Raw genomic sequence first — 12473 nt, 5'->3', positions numbered from 1 at the left:
AGTTATATTTCGATTTTTAAAGACCTTAGATCAGGGGTCACCAACCTTTTTAAGAATAAGGGCTACTTCATGGGTACTGAGTCACAGGATGGGCTACTAATATTGACATATGAACTGGAGGAGTCAGCGTTCAAATAAACTTCATAGATAATAATCATATTTCTATTGTTTCTTTACATTTCTAATTTGCTTTTAGATATTGTCATTTTGAAATCCCTGTAAATGCTTATATGTTTTAAATGATTGATATGATGAAATGCTCTATTAATGATAAAACATAACACCAGCAGCAAATAAATAACATTTTAAACTTAGTGCACTGGTGAGTTGTTCTTTTTTAATAAGATGCTGAGGGCACCCCATGTGGTCCTTGAGGGCCCCTTGGTGCCCGCGGGCATCACGTTGGTGACCCCTGCCTTAGATTATCTTTTTTTTTTTTTTGGTTTTGTTTTGATTGTGTTTTGCATTTTTGGACTCCTTTTGTTAACTTTTCCCCATTTGTTCTGATGTAAACTGAACAATAAAACATAGAAATTATCAACTTAATTGCATCTGTTTATAAAATCTACAATCCCCTTTCCCTTATCTGAGCTCGGTTGTAACAAATACTTTTAGCAATAAACAGTTATAAAGGAATCAGATTTTGCATAAAATGTTACATTTTTTTCTAAATGGTTTATACCCATACCCATTGTCTTCCATCCGGTCTGGTTCATGGGGGCAGCCTTCTCAGGAGACCCTCCCAGACATTCCTAGACATCTCCTCCTGCTCCTCTGGGGAAAACCCAAGGCGCTATAGGACAGCATGTCATTATCCTCCAAGCATCCAGGGGGCAGAAACAGATGACCAAGCCAACTCAGTTCTCCCCTCAATGTGAAGGGGAGAACTACTTTGGGCCTCTCGAGGATGGTCTAGCTCCTCACCCTATCTCTAAGGGATGCCCAGTCCTTTTAGCTGTTTGGACCCAGAATCATTCATGATCCATATTTAATGGCCTTGTTAAAGGGTAGAAATGTTGACCAAATTGTAAATTAAGATTTTTGCCTTTTGGTGATATGTACAATGGTTGGCAGCAGCACCAATCTGTTGATTTTGTGCTCCATTCCCCCCTCACCCATGAACAGAACCCCATGATATTAGATCTCTTCTAGTTGAGGCAGTACCTCTCCTCTATTCTGAGGAATGCAAGCCAAAATTTTGAGAACTATGGACTCAGACTTGAAGGAGCAAATTTTCATCCAGGCTGCTTCGCACTCACTTGTAAACTGCCCCACTGAATGTTGTACGTCTTGGCAAGAGGACTCCAGTAGAACCCTGTCATCCAAAAAAAGCAGGGACGAAATCAATTAGTCCCCAAACCAGCCCTCGCCCCGCCTCCCTGTGACCTCCTGCTGGCCTCCATCTGGCCCTTGGCTGTGTCTTGAAATCCTGTCAATAAAAGTTATGACAGGACTGGTAATGGAGGGTAGTCCTGCCAGAGTCCAACATGTAGTGCGAATGGGTCAGACTTATGCAAGCAACTACAGACCATTTGGGCAAACACCCATCAACCGTCAAGCACCTTGCAGTGGTAGTAAAGCTGGTCAAGTTTTCCACAGACAGAATCAAAACCAAACTGCTTCTCTTGAACCCAAGGTTCAACAATCAGGTGGACCCTCATCTCCAACACACTGGCATAGGCTTTCCCAAGGAGGCTGAGAAATGTGATTCCCCTATAGTTGGAAAACTCTAGACCCCCTTCTTAAGAATGGGGAACTTCCAACCGAGTCTGCCAGATCAGGGTCACATTTCCTGACTGCCACACAATGTTAAACGGTTTAGGCCAGGAAAGCCCAACAACATCCAGAGAGCTAACGGACTCAGATCAGATCTCATCCACCCCTAAAGCCCTGCCAGTGAGGAGTTTTTTGACCGCCTCAGTGACTTCAGCCTGAATGATGAACAAGTCTGACTCTGAGCACCCAGTCCCTGCTTCTGCCAGGGAAGTTTGTTAACCTCTTAACACCCACCTCATTTTGGGAAACCCTCGCCTATTTTGCATACCCAAATGGAAAAGCAAATAACTTAGGAACTGTGAGCCCAAATTACATTTGCAATATATTATTTGAAAGCTAACATTGTCTAGTTTCCTGATATATAAATCAAAATTGGGTGACTAGAATACCAACCAACCTGCATAGGTTCCAACATGACTCAAAGTTGTTTTTGTTTTTATTCTTGGAAATAGTAGGTCTGTTTGAAACAGCAGTAATAAAGACATTCTTGAGAAAAGGCAGGTTTTATTGTATTTGTTCTAAATCATGTCAACCACAAATGCAGAAAATTTCAGATCTCTAGCTATAGCAGTTCCAGAGCTGTGGGGTATGGAACTTTTGGTGTCAGTTTGGAGCTGTGCGCAATGGCTCCGCCTTCTGGTAAAAAGTTTACCGGTGAAATTTTATGCATTACTGAATTATTAAGCCCACCGGCGACCCGGTGGGTTTTAAGAGGTTAACAGTGTTAGAAATAACTGCTCCCCCGAAGGCACAAGAAGATTTGCTGGAACCACTTTGAGACTGACTGCATTGTCTCCAAACTCCTAACATGCTAGATTTTTTGTCGCTGTTAGCGTTACCTATGCCAACAAGACTTGATAGGACTCCTTCGGCTGCTTGACAGCATCAATTTTTGCTGGTTTCCACCACTGAGTTTGGGGGTTACTGCCACAACAGGTTTCGGAGACCTTATATACACATAGCGTGAAGGAACCTTGTCCACTCAGAATCCATGTCCCCAACCTCCGGTGGAATCTAAGAAAAGCTTTCCCAAAGGTGGGAAATGAATACATCCTTGACAAAGGGCTCTGTCATACATTCCCAGCAGACCCACACTATTTGCTTGAGCCTGAGATTCTGAGCACTGATCAAGCTAAAACCAGTCTAAGCAAACTTAAGTAGGTTATTATTTATTGGAAACAAAACGTATTTCTTTGCAGTAAACAATAGTTTGAACGTAAAATTATATTTTATAACTTAGATTGTCAAAGTGGATAAAAAACATTATACTAATGTAAAGTTAATGCCAAATGCCATACTACAGAAAGCCAAATTATAAGGTAGTAAATTATTAGAAGCAAAAAATTGTCAAATTAAACAGACAAGCAGCCTGTCCAAATTTAGTCCTTTAACTCAAAAAAAATGAAAACCATCACTGGTAAATGTAAACACAGAGGTGTACTTGACATGACAGAAAAAGATGGGTAGGATTTTTCCGCACTGAAAAAAGACACATCTTCTGTTATACTTCCCCAATAGTCATATATAGAGAGGGAGATTTTTTTATTTTTTTTTGGTGGCACACTTGTCCACAAACCACCTGCGCTTTGGCCTCATTTGAACCAAGCACAGTGGTTGGGCTCAAGTCTGTAAAACATCTCTTTTTTTAAACCTGAGCTTGTCTTGCGCAAAAGGTTAAGCAAAAGATAGAATCATGCAACCAAGCTCTACACCGTGACCTCAAAACCACATTATCAATCAACACAGGGTAAGAAAAAGTAAATGAAATGTAGGTATCAAAGGTGGTGAGCTTACCCGATTTCCGTCTACCAGATCCTCCACTGTCTCTGAAAAAGAAACAACACCAGAGCATGATCAGTTTGAGTGAACACCAACAGAACCGGATCAATCTTGTAACTGGTTACAGATGAATGTCTTTATGCAGACCATTCTAGTGCAGTTGTCACACAACTACCAGCCAAGCCCTCATGGAGAATGCACTCAGAACTTGACCCATGAGTAAAGGGAGGGAGTCCGTGTGGGACAGAAATGGGTGAGTCGTACAGTAAGGATGCCAAAAGGAGAGCCACAGCAAACTACAGCCAGTACTGAGTGTAAATGGATTTTATCTGTTCTAATATTAGACATAAGTGCAACACAGCTGCCTCTCTTAAACAGAAAGCCATGTGTTTATCGGACAACAGTGCCATATCTCCCTGTGAAATCCAATTTATATTTGGATGTAAAAATGGCATCTGTCTTGGTTCAAGCCGTGGCTTAAGACTGAAAAACGGATCATTCGTGTCAGAGAACCTGCACTATGCTGTGATCTACTTAAAGATCAGCAAGTTTCCACTCAATGTTCTCTTATCTTACATTTTAATAAATAAACAGAAGTAATGAATCATTTGACAGAAAAGCTATTACTAGATATTTTTTTTTATATTTTAAACTTTTATTGGTAAATATAATTTGGCATAGTTTTTAATTTTCTCTCTAAATGTGCTATTATTTAAACAAGAAACTATATTTCCTCGCTTTTCTTCTGGACAGCATCTTATGCAGAAGAGATTTTTGATTTCTCTAATTTTTTCTCCAGCTGTACCAAAGGAATTATAGAGCAATTATTTTTCAATTACTAAAATTTATCAGAAACACAAAATGACTACATGACAAATGCATAAATTAGTTCCCCATTAAGGTGCTGTCAGCTAATTTTGAGTGATCATTCCACATCCTCTAAGCTACATAAACATAAATGAGGATATATAAGGAGTCGGAAGCAGGTAAATACTTCAAACCCCAGGACTATTTCAGGAAGTGTGGGGTGACTGCTCACCCTCATTTAGTTAACTGGGCAGCAGAGAGGAGAGTGATGAGAAGCTGAGGCTTGACACAGATGGAAACAGACACCTGGCTCTCTGGAGAGGCCAGCAGCAGGACCACAGCCAAGGCCAGTCAAGGATATGAGCACATGCTTGGATAAAACTTGTCTAACATTTGCCAGCATAACAGAATGCTTATCAACTTCATTTAATAGGAAAACCTAACTAACACTGGATATACTGTTGCATTCCTTATTTGGCTTTATAGGGAGTATAACAGATCAATCGATCATAAAAACTAAGAAAATGCAGTGCATTCAGCAAGCACTATATGACCATGACCTTAAAAATGCTTAAAATTATAGCAGGAACAAATCACATATATTAATATGTAGGGGTCTTTGAATGTGAATGGCCTAATCTGAGAAAGAGATGGACTTGGAAATTGGCAGGTCAGTGACTTCAAGTCAGGGACCTGCCAAAATAATAGACTATCTTACTTCATAACTAGTGAGCACACCATACCAAGGCACTCATATGCTGTTATGAGCAAAACACTCTCTGTATGTAAGTGGCTACGAAAAGTGGAGTTAGCTATTATAAATAGCAGTAGGGTAGCTAAAATAAAATGTGGAACTATTCAAAAGGTAGGAGGCTATTTTAAGTTAAAAATTATGTTGCATTTAACTTCTTACTCAGGGTGCTACTATTAAACATTAAATTAAACTTCAGCAGATAACAATAAAAATGTAAGCAATACATTTTAACCAAATCTCCAAGCTCTAACTGTCATGGAACATGGGGACTATAGCAGCTTTTAAATAAAAATTAGAGTTACAAAAATTAAGAGTCTACATTTTTTGAGAAATACACACAAACAGTTACTATGGCTATCAAAATTAAACTGTCTAAATATCAGACAATGGGAGATGTTTAAAATGTCTTTCCTTATGATTACAAAAACAACTTCTTCTCCTTCTACTTCTTCTATCTCCTTTACACAAACTGGGAAATGACGGCCAAATAAGGAACCCTGTATCAGACAACCATTTCAAATCGGCTTATTGCTTGAAGGATAGTTTACTTAGTGTGTTGGAGACATCTGCTGGTGCAGTGCTTCTTGTACAGCCTTCCAAATGTGACACTAACAGACCTGTGTGATTTTTTACAATGTTAATTAATCTCAAGATCTAAATTAAATACTGATGTTTCTATTTTTCTTCCTTGCTTTCTAAGCCTTTGAATATAATATTCACTGCCTCAGTATTTGTTCCCATAGAAACCAAAAGAATTGGAAAAAGATGAATAATCACTCACTCCAAATTACATACTGGACTAATACACACATGGAGACTATAGGTGGAATTGATCTTGTTAATAGAAAAAAGATAACTTTTTGCTAATTAATACTTAAGCTCCAGCACAGGGCTTTTTTGTGTCGAGTTAAGACAGTCTTCAAAAGTTAAAATTGGAAGCAGCACATTAAAGATAAAAAGAAAAAGATAATGATTTTTTTTTTTTTTTTCCAAAAGCTGTATTAAGAAACTCCAGGCTCAACTTAGCATCCCAGCTTTATCTGTACCTCAAGGCCAAGCCAGGGTTCAGAGTTGTGGCAATGTCTAACCAGGTGTAAGTTATCAACCTAAATGTAGGTCTTCAAGACACCATGAGGTCGATCACAGATACAGTGATACAGCAGACATAATTTAAGAGGTTACTTGTTTTTATTCTCAAATTGGCAATCATTTTCCTTATGGTGCATTCAGACCGGAAGCAGTGGCTAAAAAAGCTGTTTTAATTTATTCCTAGAAGCACTGCTCTTCCTCACTCCCCTCCAGCACAGACTGCGGTCTGTGACTGCCCATTGCAAAGTATCGGTGCTTTCTGCATGATAGATTTAAAAAGAAGTCCCGCAGAATCAGAGCTACGTCCAAACGAACCAAAGTGGACTCTTTCTTTTAGAGCTTTTGGGGATTTTCAAGCAGAAGCTTTCAAAAATAAATAGTATTTTCGTTAAAAGTTAATTTCTTTCCAAATATGTTAGTATATTGAGAACACAAAAAAAAAAAAAAAAAAAAGAGACAAACTCTACAATTGATGATCATGAACAAAATAGTAAAACAGACAGATTTGGAGCAAGATTCATACAAAATCATCAAAGAAGCTAAAATCTCCTGTTTGTAATATTTTAGAGATAAAGAATTATGTTTACCACAAAATTAACACAATGTATAGCTTTAAAGGAGAGCAAAACATCTCAATGATTCAAAAACTTAAGCAGAGCTTTTACTAGGAGTTTCATAGCTCTACTGTTAACAGTGCATTAAAGGTACAGCAGTACATTACATAAAGTGAAAAAAAAGCCAAAATACATTGTGTGCTAGTTGGGTGGTGATAAAATTGAGGCTTGGGGGAATAAGCTGATGATGAAGTAAATGTTTGACCTTTTCTGCTTACTTCTGACCCTCAGCAAAAGCTCAGAGGTGGAGTTATATGTTCCCCCCAGGAGAAGACACAGTACAGAGCTCTGGCTCTGTGTAATTCTTTCCTAAATCTAATCATTAGGGGAAAAAAAGTTTCTGTTAAATCTTTATGATGGTTTGTGCATGGTAATCTTCAAATCAAAACAGCATAAGGGAATCATACTTTTCATTTCACTCTGTGGATATCAGTGTTGATAAAAATCCAAAGCCTTCTTGAATATTGAGTAATCTGTTTGTACAACTCTGCAACTCACTCTTCATAGGTGGGCCTGCTAGAAAGGAATGTATGTGAGCATTTTTTTCAGCAACTATGTATCTGTCTTGCTATATGACTAAATTACAGAGAAACTCATGCATGACCTCAGATTTCCCTCTACAGGGGTAACCTCTAAGCTCTGCGGTCAACAGGTCGTCAGTGTTGAGCAGCAAATCATGATGATAAAGCAGGCCGCTTACGTGTACAAAGAAAACGAGCAATGGAGGGTTTTTGTGTGAGGAGGTAATGGCGCTGCTACAAAAAACACACACAACTCCAGTAAACTCAGGCATAATTGCCAAGAGTTGAAGAAAATGTTGGCCATGGGCAGAAACTGATGTCAGTGCTGAAACTCTGCTGCCAAATTAAGCTCTGAGTTACAATAGAAAAAAACACAAACTTCAGACGAAAAGTTACCTACACTCAGATCTGATTGAGAAGTGTAACTAGTATTGATGGCATTCATATGGTGACTTCTTCACTCTTTGGTGATGGAGTACATGCAAGCAACTGTGTGCAAAAATGTGTGGTTTTCACAGAAAAAGTTTGACAGGATTATGAATGTTAGAAGATGAGCATCAAACCAAACCATTTGAATGCTTGCAAAAAAATTAAGGTTATTTTTAGAAATTCTAAATAAATATAACAAAAGAATGCACTTCATGTTAATGACACTTTTTTTGCTAATTCTGAAATATATACCCTTTATCACTGCTTTTTTTTTAAGCTCTTATTACTAGGCATCAATTGAGAATTGACCAAGGAGGTAAGCTTGCTTTAGGGTTTATTTTCTGAATTAGGTGCCACACGTGTTTTCAAAGGTTCTTTTCTTTGTTTGTTTATTGTTTTTTACACACTTTTTTGCATCTACAGCAGACAATTCTGAATTAGTGCCGATTTAGTGATGCTTACAAGTAAATCTAATGTTAAATCAATATGGGTTAATTGTTTTTTTTATGCAAACAAAACTAGAGTATAAAACATTAATTAATAATGATAATTATTATAATTTTTATTATTATTATTCAACTTTTGCTAAATAACCCGTTTTTCCCCACCAGGTCTAAAGGAACAGAATTCAATCTCCAATGGCCTTTTAGTCTATTCAAAATTATTCATCACTGGAGAACAACAATCTAGAATCTTTTAACATCTTGATTAAATTGTATATGAAAAGGTTCAAATATAACAATAAATCTGCAGTATTATTGTTTAAACATATATAACAAAAATATTTAAGGTGTGCTAAATACAGTAGGTATACTATGCTTATTTCAATTAAAGTGGAAAAAAAAAATCTCTTGATTTTCTTTGGCCTGTTCAGGAGCGACCTCTGGTGTTGGATGAGTATTAAAGCAACTTCTGATTTATTTTCATGCTTAACTGATAAACATTGGGCAGCAGACTCTTACAAAAGAGGTACAATTATATAAAATGTGCTTAAGTTGATGGGATAAAAATCGGTTTCACTAATCTACTCTGACTTTTATTCCTGGATATTATTGTTAGAACAATTTCTTCTTTTTTTTTTGGCTGATTTCCACTTTTTATAAGCTATGGTATTCAATACTATATCTTACAAGCTGTAACTCAACAGAAAGACGACAGCATCTTATCTGTGTTTCTCAATCTGTCTAACATAAACTACCATTTCAAATGGTGGAGATCAAGCATGTATGAAGTGTCCACGGGTGGTATGTCTGCTAGACCTCTTAGTTTAAGGTGGGCTGGACTGTCTCAGAGACTGCATGAGGCTCTGACTTTGAAGTGGGATTAACATGCATGGGTGTTTGAGGTTAGAGGTCATAGAACTGGTTGTGGCTGAGAGGTTTCTCACACTGGGTTTGGAGTTAATACAAGACACAAGTCCTGAGATCCAAGGAAGAAACTGGTTTTACATTCCCTGTGTACAACTGATGATATGTTTAAAAGATGAAAGCGTGTTTTAAACAAAGGACAATGTTGCAGTCAGCTTACAGCATAATTACTTCCATTATTTGACTTTGAACTGAGCATGACTAATGACCTGACTGAGGTCTTCATCTTCCCTGAGACTTGAGCTCGCATGACACCACCAATCCTTTCTCATTTGTTCTGTTACCCGTCTGACATCATTATTAATAAAAAGCAGTAGCTCTGAACCAGAATCCATTCATCATTTCAAACAAAGTGAAGCCTGTGGATCAAGACAGGGTCACAACAGACAGCTCAGCTGCTGAACCACTTACTTGGAGCTTACTGTCCAGCTGAGGGCAATGGCCTTTCAAGCCTTGTCACACTAAAATGATCATCTTTAAGTGGAACAAAAATCTATACAAGCTTTCCTACATTGCAATAAAAATTGTGATCTGCCGTTGTAATCTCCAAGATGGAGGACCTTCGCCCCAAACTGATGTTGTTGTCAGCCTCCCGCAATTCCTCTTCCAGAATTTCTCTGTATTGAGCTTCATCCATCAACTCTGAGCAGTTTCACTGTAAAGTGGTGTGTTAAGAGTTTTAGTAAAATGTATTTTCTCTTTTGTCGCATCCTAAGAGCTGTTTGATAAACAAATCACTCTTTTGGAGATTTTGCAGCTCCTCCAGAGTTACCATAGATGTCTAAGCTGTCTTTTTAGGCTCTCCTTACCTGTCCTGTCAGCAGGTAGAATGGCCATATCTTTGTAGAGCTGGTCTAACAAATAATTTCGATTTCTATTTAAAAATATACATTTTTGAGTGAGATGTTTAAAGCCTTAGATATTATTTTGAAAAATAAGCCTGCTTTAAACTTTGTTTTTACCTTTCCTGATGCTGTATTAGAGTGAAAGGGGCTAAATACATATTCATGATATACTTTATTATTTGTCATTTTCCTTTCCACCTATACACTACTTCTTTAAAATCTTGTAAAATCTATTTGGAAGAAACAGTGCATTTTGTGATGGTTATGAAAGCAAAAGGTGAACAAAAGGAAAACAAAGACTTTCGCAAGGAAGTTCTCAGCATTATATGAGAAAGATTGTAGTTATGCTTAACAATTACTCATTTTTATAATGCACTTTCTGTTTTCTTACTCTGTTGGAGGGTTGAGGTCCTCTGATCTGGTTTCAAAGAACTTAAGGACCTCCTCACTTTCAGAAATTAAAGAAGGAAGTTTCATCAGAGCCTGCAAGCAAAGACAAGATACATGTTTAACAGCAGGAGTCATAAGTTTTTGTTACTGGTAAACCTGAACTGAAACTAGAGGGAGCTAATCTGAGTTGATGTAGATGTAGAGACCAATTGTAGATGAATGCAAGCAAGAAGTGATCCTTAGGCAGGAGGTCAAAACAAATGAAAATACACACTGGTTATGCTGGATGTAGTAATCCCAGCCCAACTCAAATTCCGAGAAAAATGACAAATCTTTCTTAGACGATAAAAAGGCTGCTACACATACCAGCCCACCTGTTTAAACTTTCTTTTTACTGAGAAAATAAGAGGAACAGGTCTGAGCACATTACTGTATGGCATAACATACTGCTGATTCATTCCTTGTAACCCCCTGTATGCAGCACTCTGTCCTGTTTCTTCCAAAGGAAGTCTGTTTACATAGCTGACAGGACACGAACGGTACAGATAGAGAAGCTGCTTTCCTGTTAAGGCTGGTGGAGGGAAAGATAAATGAAACTCAGGCCTCCTTTGGAAAACATTTAAAGATATTCCCATATTTACAGAGCTGTAAACAAATTACAGAAAATGTGTTTTATAGCGTTCTTACTTTGCAGTAGTTATCCAGATGCTTCAGTCTTTTAACAGCCACATCTCTAATGTGACTACGGCGAAACAAAACTTTACCTGAAAAAAAAAATAATGAATATAACTGTGATAATCAAACACAAATCAACATTATTTTTTCATAAAGTTCTGATTGACCGTTACGTTATTTGTTTAATTTATATCCTTGCAATGAAAACAGATCCCTTCTTTGCTGTATTTGTACTCTATGCAGGGGGCTGACCTCTAGCTGCATCTAAAGAATAAATCTCGCTTAAGAGCTACCTTACTGAAAAATAGCACAAATCGTGTTTTTCTGCCAGAACGACCAAAACAACACAGATGATCTTTGAGCTGCGAGCCATATCTAACAAAGGATCTCTTTACCACTTTCCTCTGCTCGGCCCACAACAACTTTATCAGATTAGACAGATCCTTCTCTGCTAACCTCCTACTGACATGGCCAGCCACAAATTGATTTGGCCTGGCTACAACACGGCAGTTGATAAAACAATGCAGTGTGGTGGTCACAGCTATGGAAAGCGTTGGAGGGCCAACAAAGGGCAGCTCTAAATGGACATAGTCAGAGGTGATTAAAAAGGACAGAGGAACTGTGGCTGCATCTCAGTAAGTTAGACTAAACTTTAATCAAATGATTTAAAAAGTGAAGCTAATAATTATATAGACTGAATTCAACTCTGATTCATTTCAACGATTCTTGATCATTAAAACCAGACAGACTTCTGAATGAAACACATTTATCTTCTCATTTATTAATTTGCCACATGTCTCTATATCTTTATATATATATATATATATATATATATATATATATATATATATANTATATATATATATATATATATATATATATATATATATGTATACAGCGAAAGGCTTTTATATATGACAAAACAAAATGTCAGCATATTCGAAAGAATGTCCATGCATTGTGTAGTTTTGCCCCTCTACATCACAAGCGGGGTCGAAAGGGGTGCCGGTGCCTATCACCAGCTCTCAATGGGCGAGAGGCGTGGTACACCCTGGACATGTCGCCAGTCCATCGCAGGGCAACACAGAGACAAACAGGACAAGCAACCGCTCACATACACACTCAAACCTAAGGAGAATTCAGAGAAGCCAATTAACCTAACAGTCATGTTTTTGGACTGTTGGAGGAATCTGGAGTACCTGGAGAGAACCCACGCATGCTCAGGGAGAATATGCAAACTCCATGCAGAAAGACCCTGTTCCTGGAATCGAACCACCCCCCCCACCCCATCTACATTTCTTTAGCATTACATTTTTGTATCAGTGCAGCATGGAACGGACTTCATGAGCCAAGTTTCTCCTAATAATGATCTTTATTAACAGGGCAACAGTTTATTTAGCTGGTTTAAAGAGCTGCATTAGCTGGTA

The 12473-nt window shown here is 37.8% G+C and overlaps 1 protein-coding gene across 3 annotated transcripts in view; it reads right to left on the bottom strand.

Moving 5' to 3' along the window:
* The window catches only part of sh3pxd2a (SH3 and PX domains 2A), an 84237-nt gene that overhangs the window by 45520 nt on the left and 26244 nt on the right, over positions 1–12473 (bottom strand). For 2 of the 3 annotated variants that reach the window (XM_015391794.1, XM_015391795.1), the window contains exons 4-6: positions 11059–11135; positions 10373–10464; positions 3571–3602 (exon numbers count right to left, since the gene is read on the bottom strand). In XM_015391794.1, the coding sequence (XP_015247280.1) occupies positions 3571–3602; positions 10373–10464; positions 11059–11135 (201 nt within the window). Of the gene's footprint in view, positions 1–3570; positions 3603–3702; positions 3720–10372; positions 10465–11058; positions 11136–12473 lie in introns of those variants that run through there. The other variant, XM_015391796.1, reaches the window with a different exon arrangement.

This window comes from Cyprinodon variegatus, unplaced genomic scaffold (genome assembly GCF_000732505.1).
Source record: "Cyprinodon variegatus isolate N-32 unplaced genomic scaffold, C_variegatus-1.0 Scaffold560, whole genome shotgun sequence".
Taxonomy (NCBI): Eukaryota; Metazoa; Chordata; class Actinopteri; order Cyprinodontiformes; family Cyprinodontidae; genus Cyprinodon; species Cyprinodon variegatus.
Note: the sequence above shows the minus strand (reverse complement) of the source record. Positions and strands in the feature narration are given on the sequence as shown.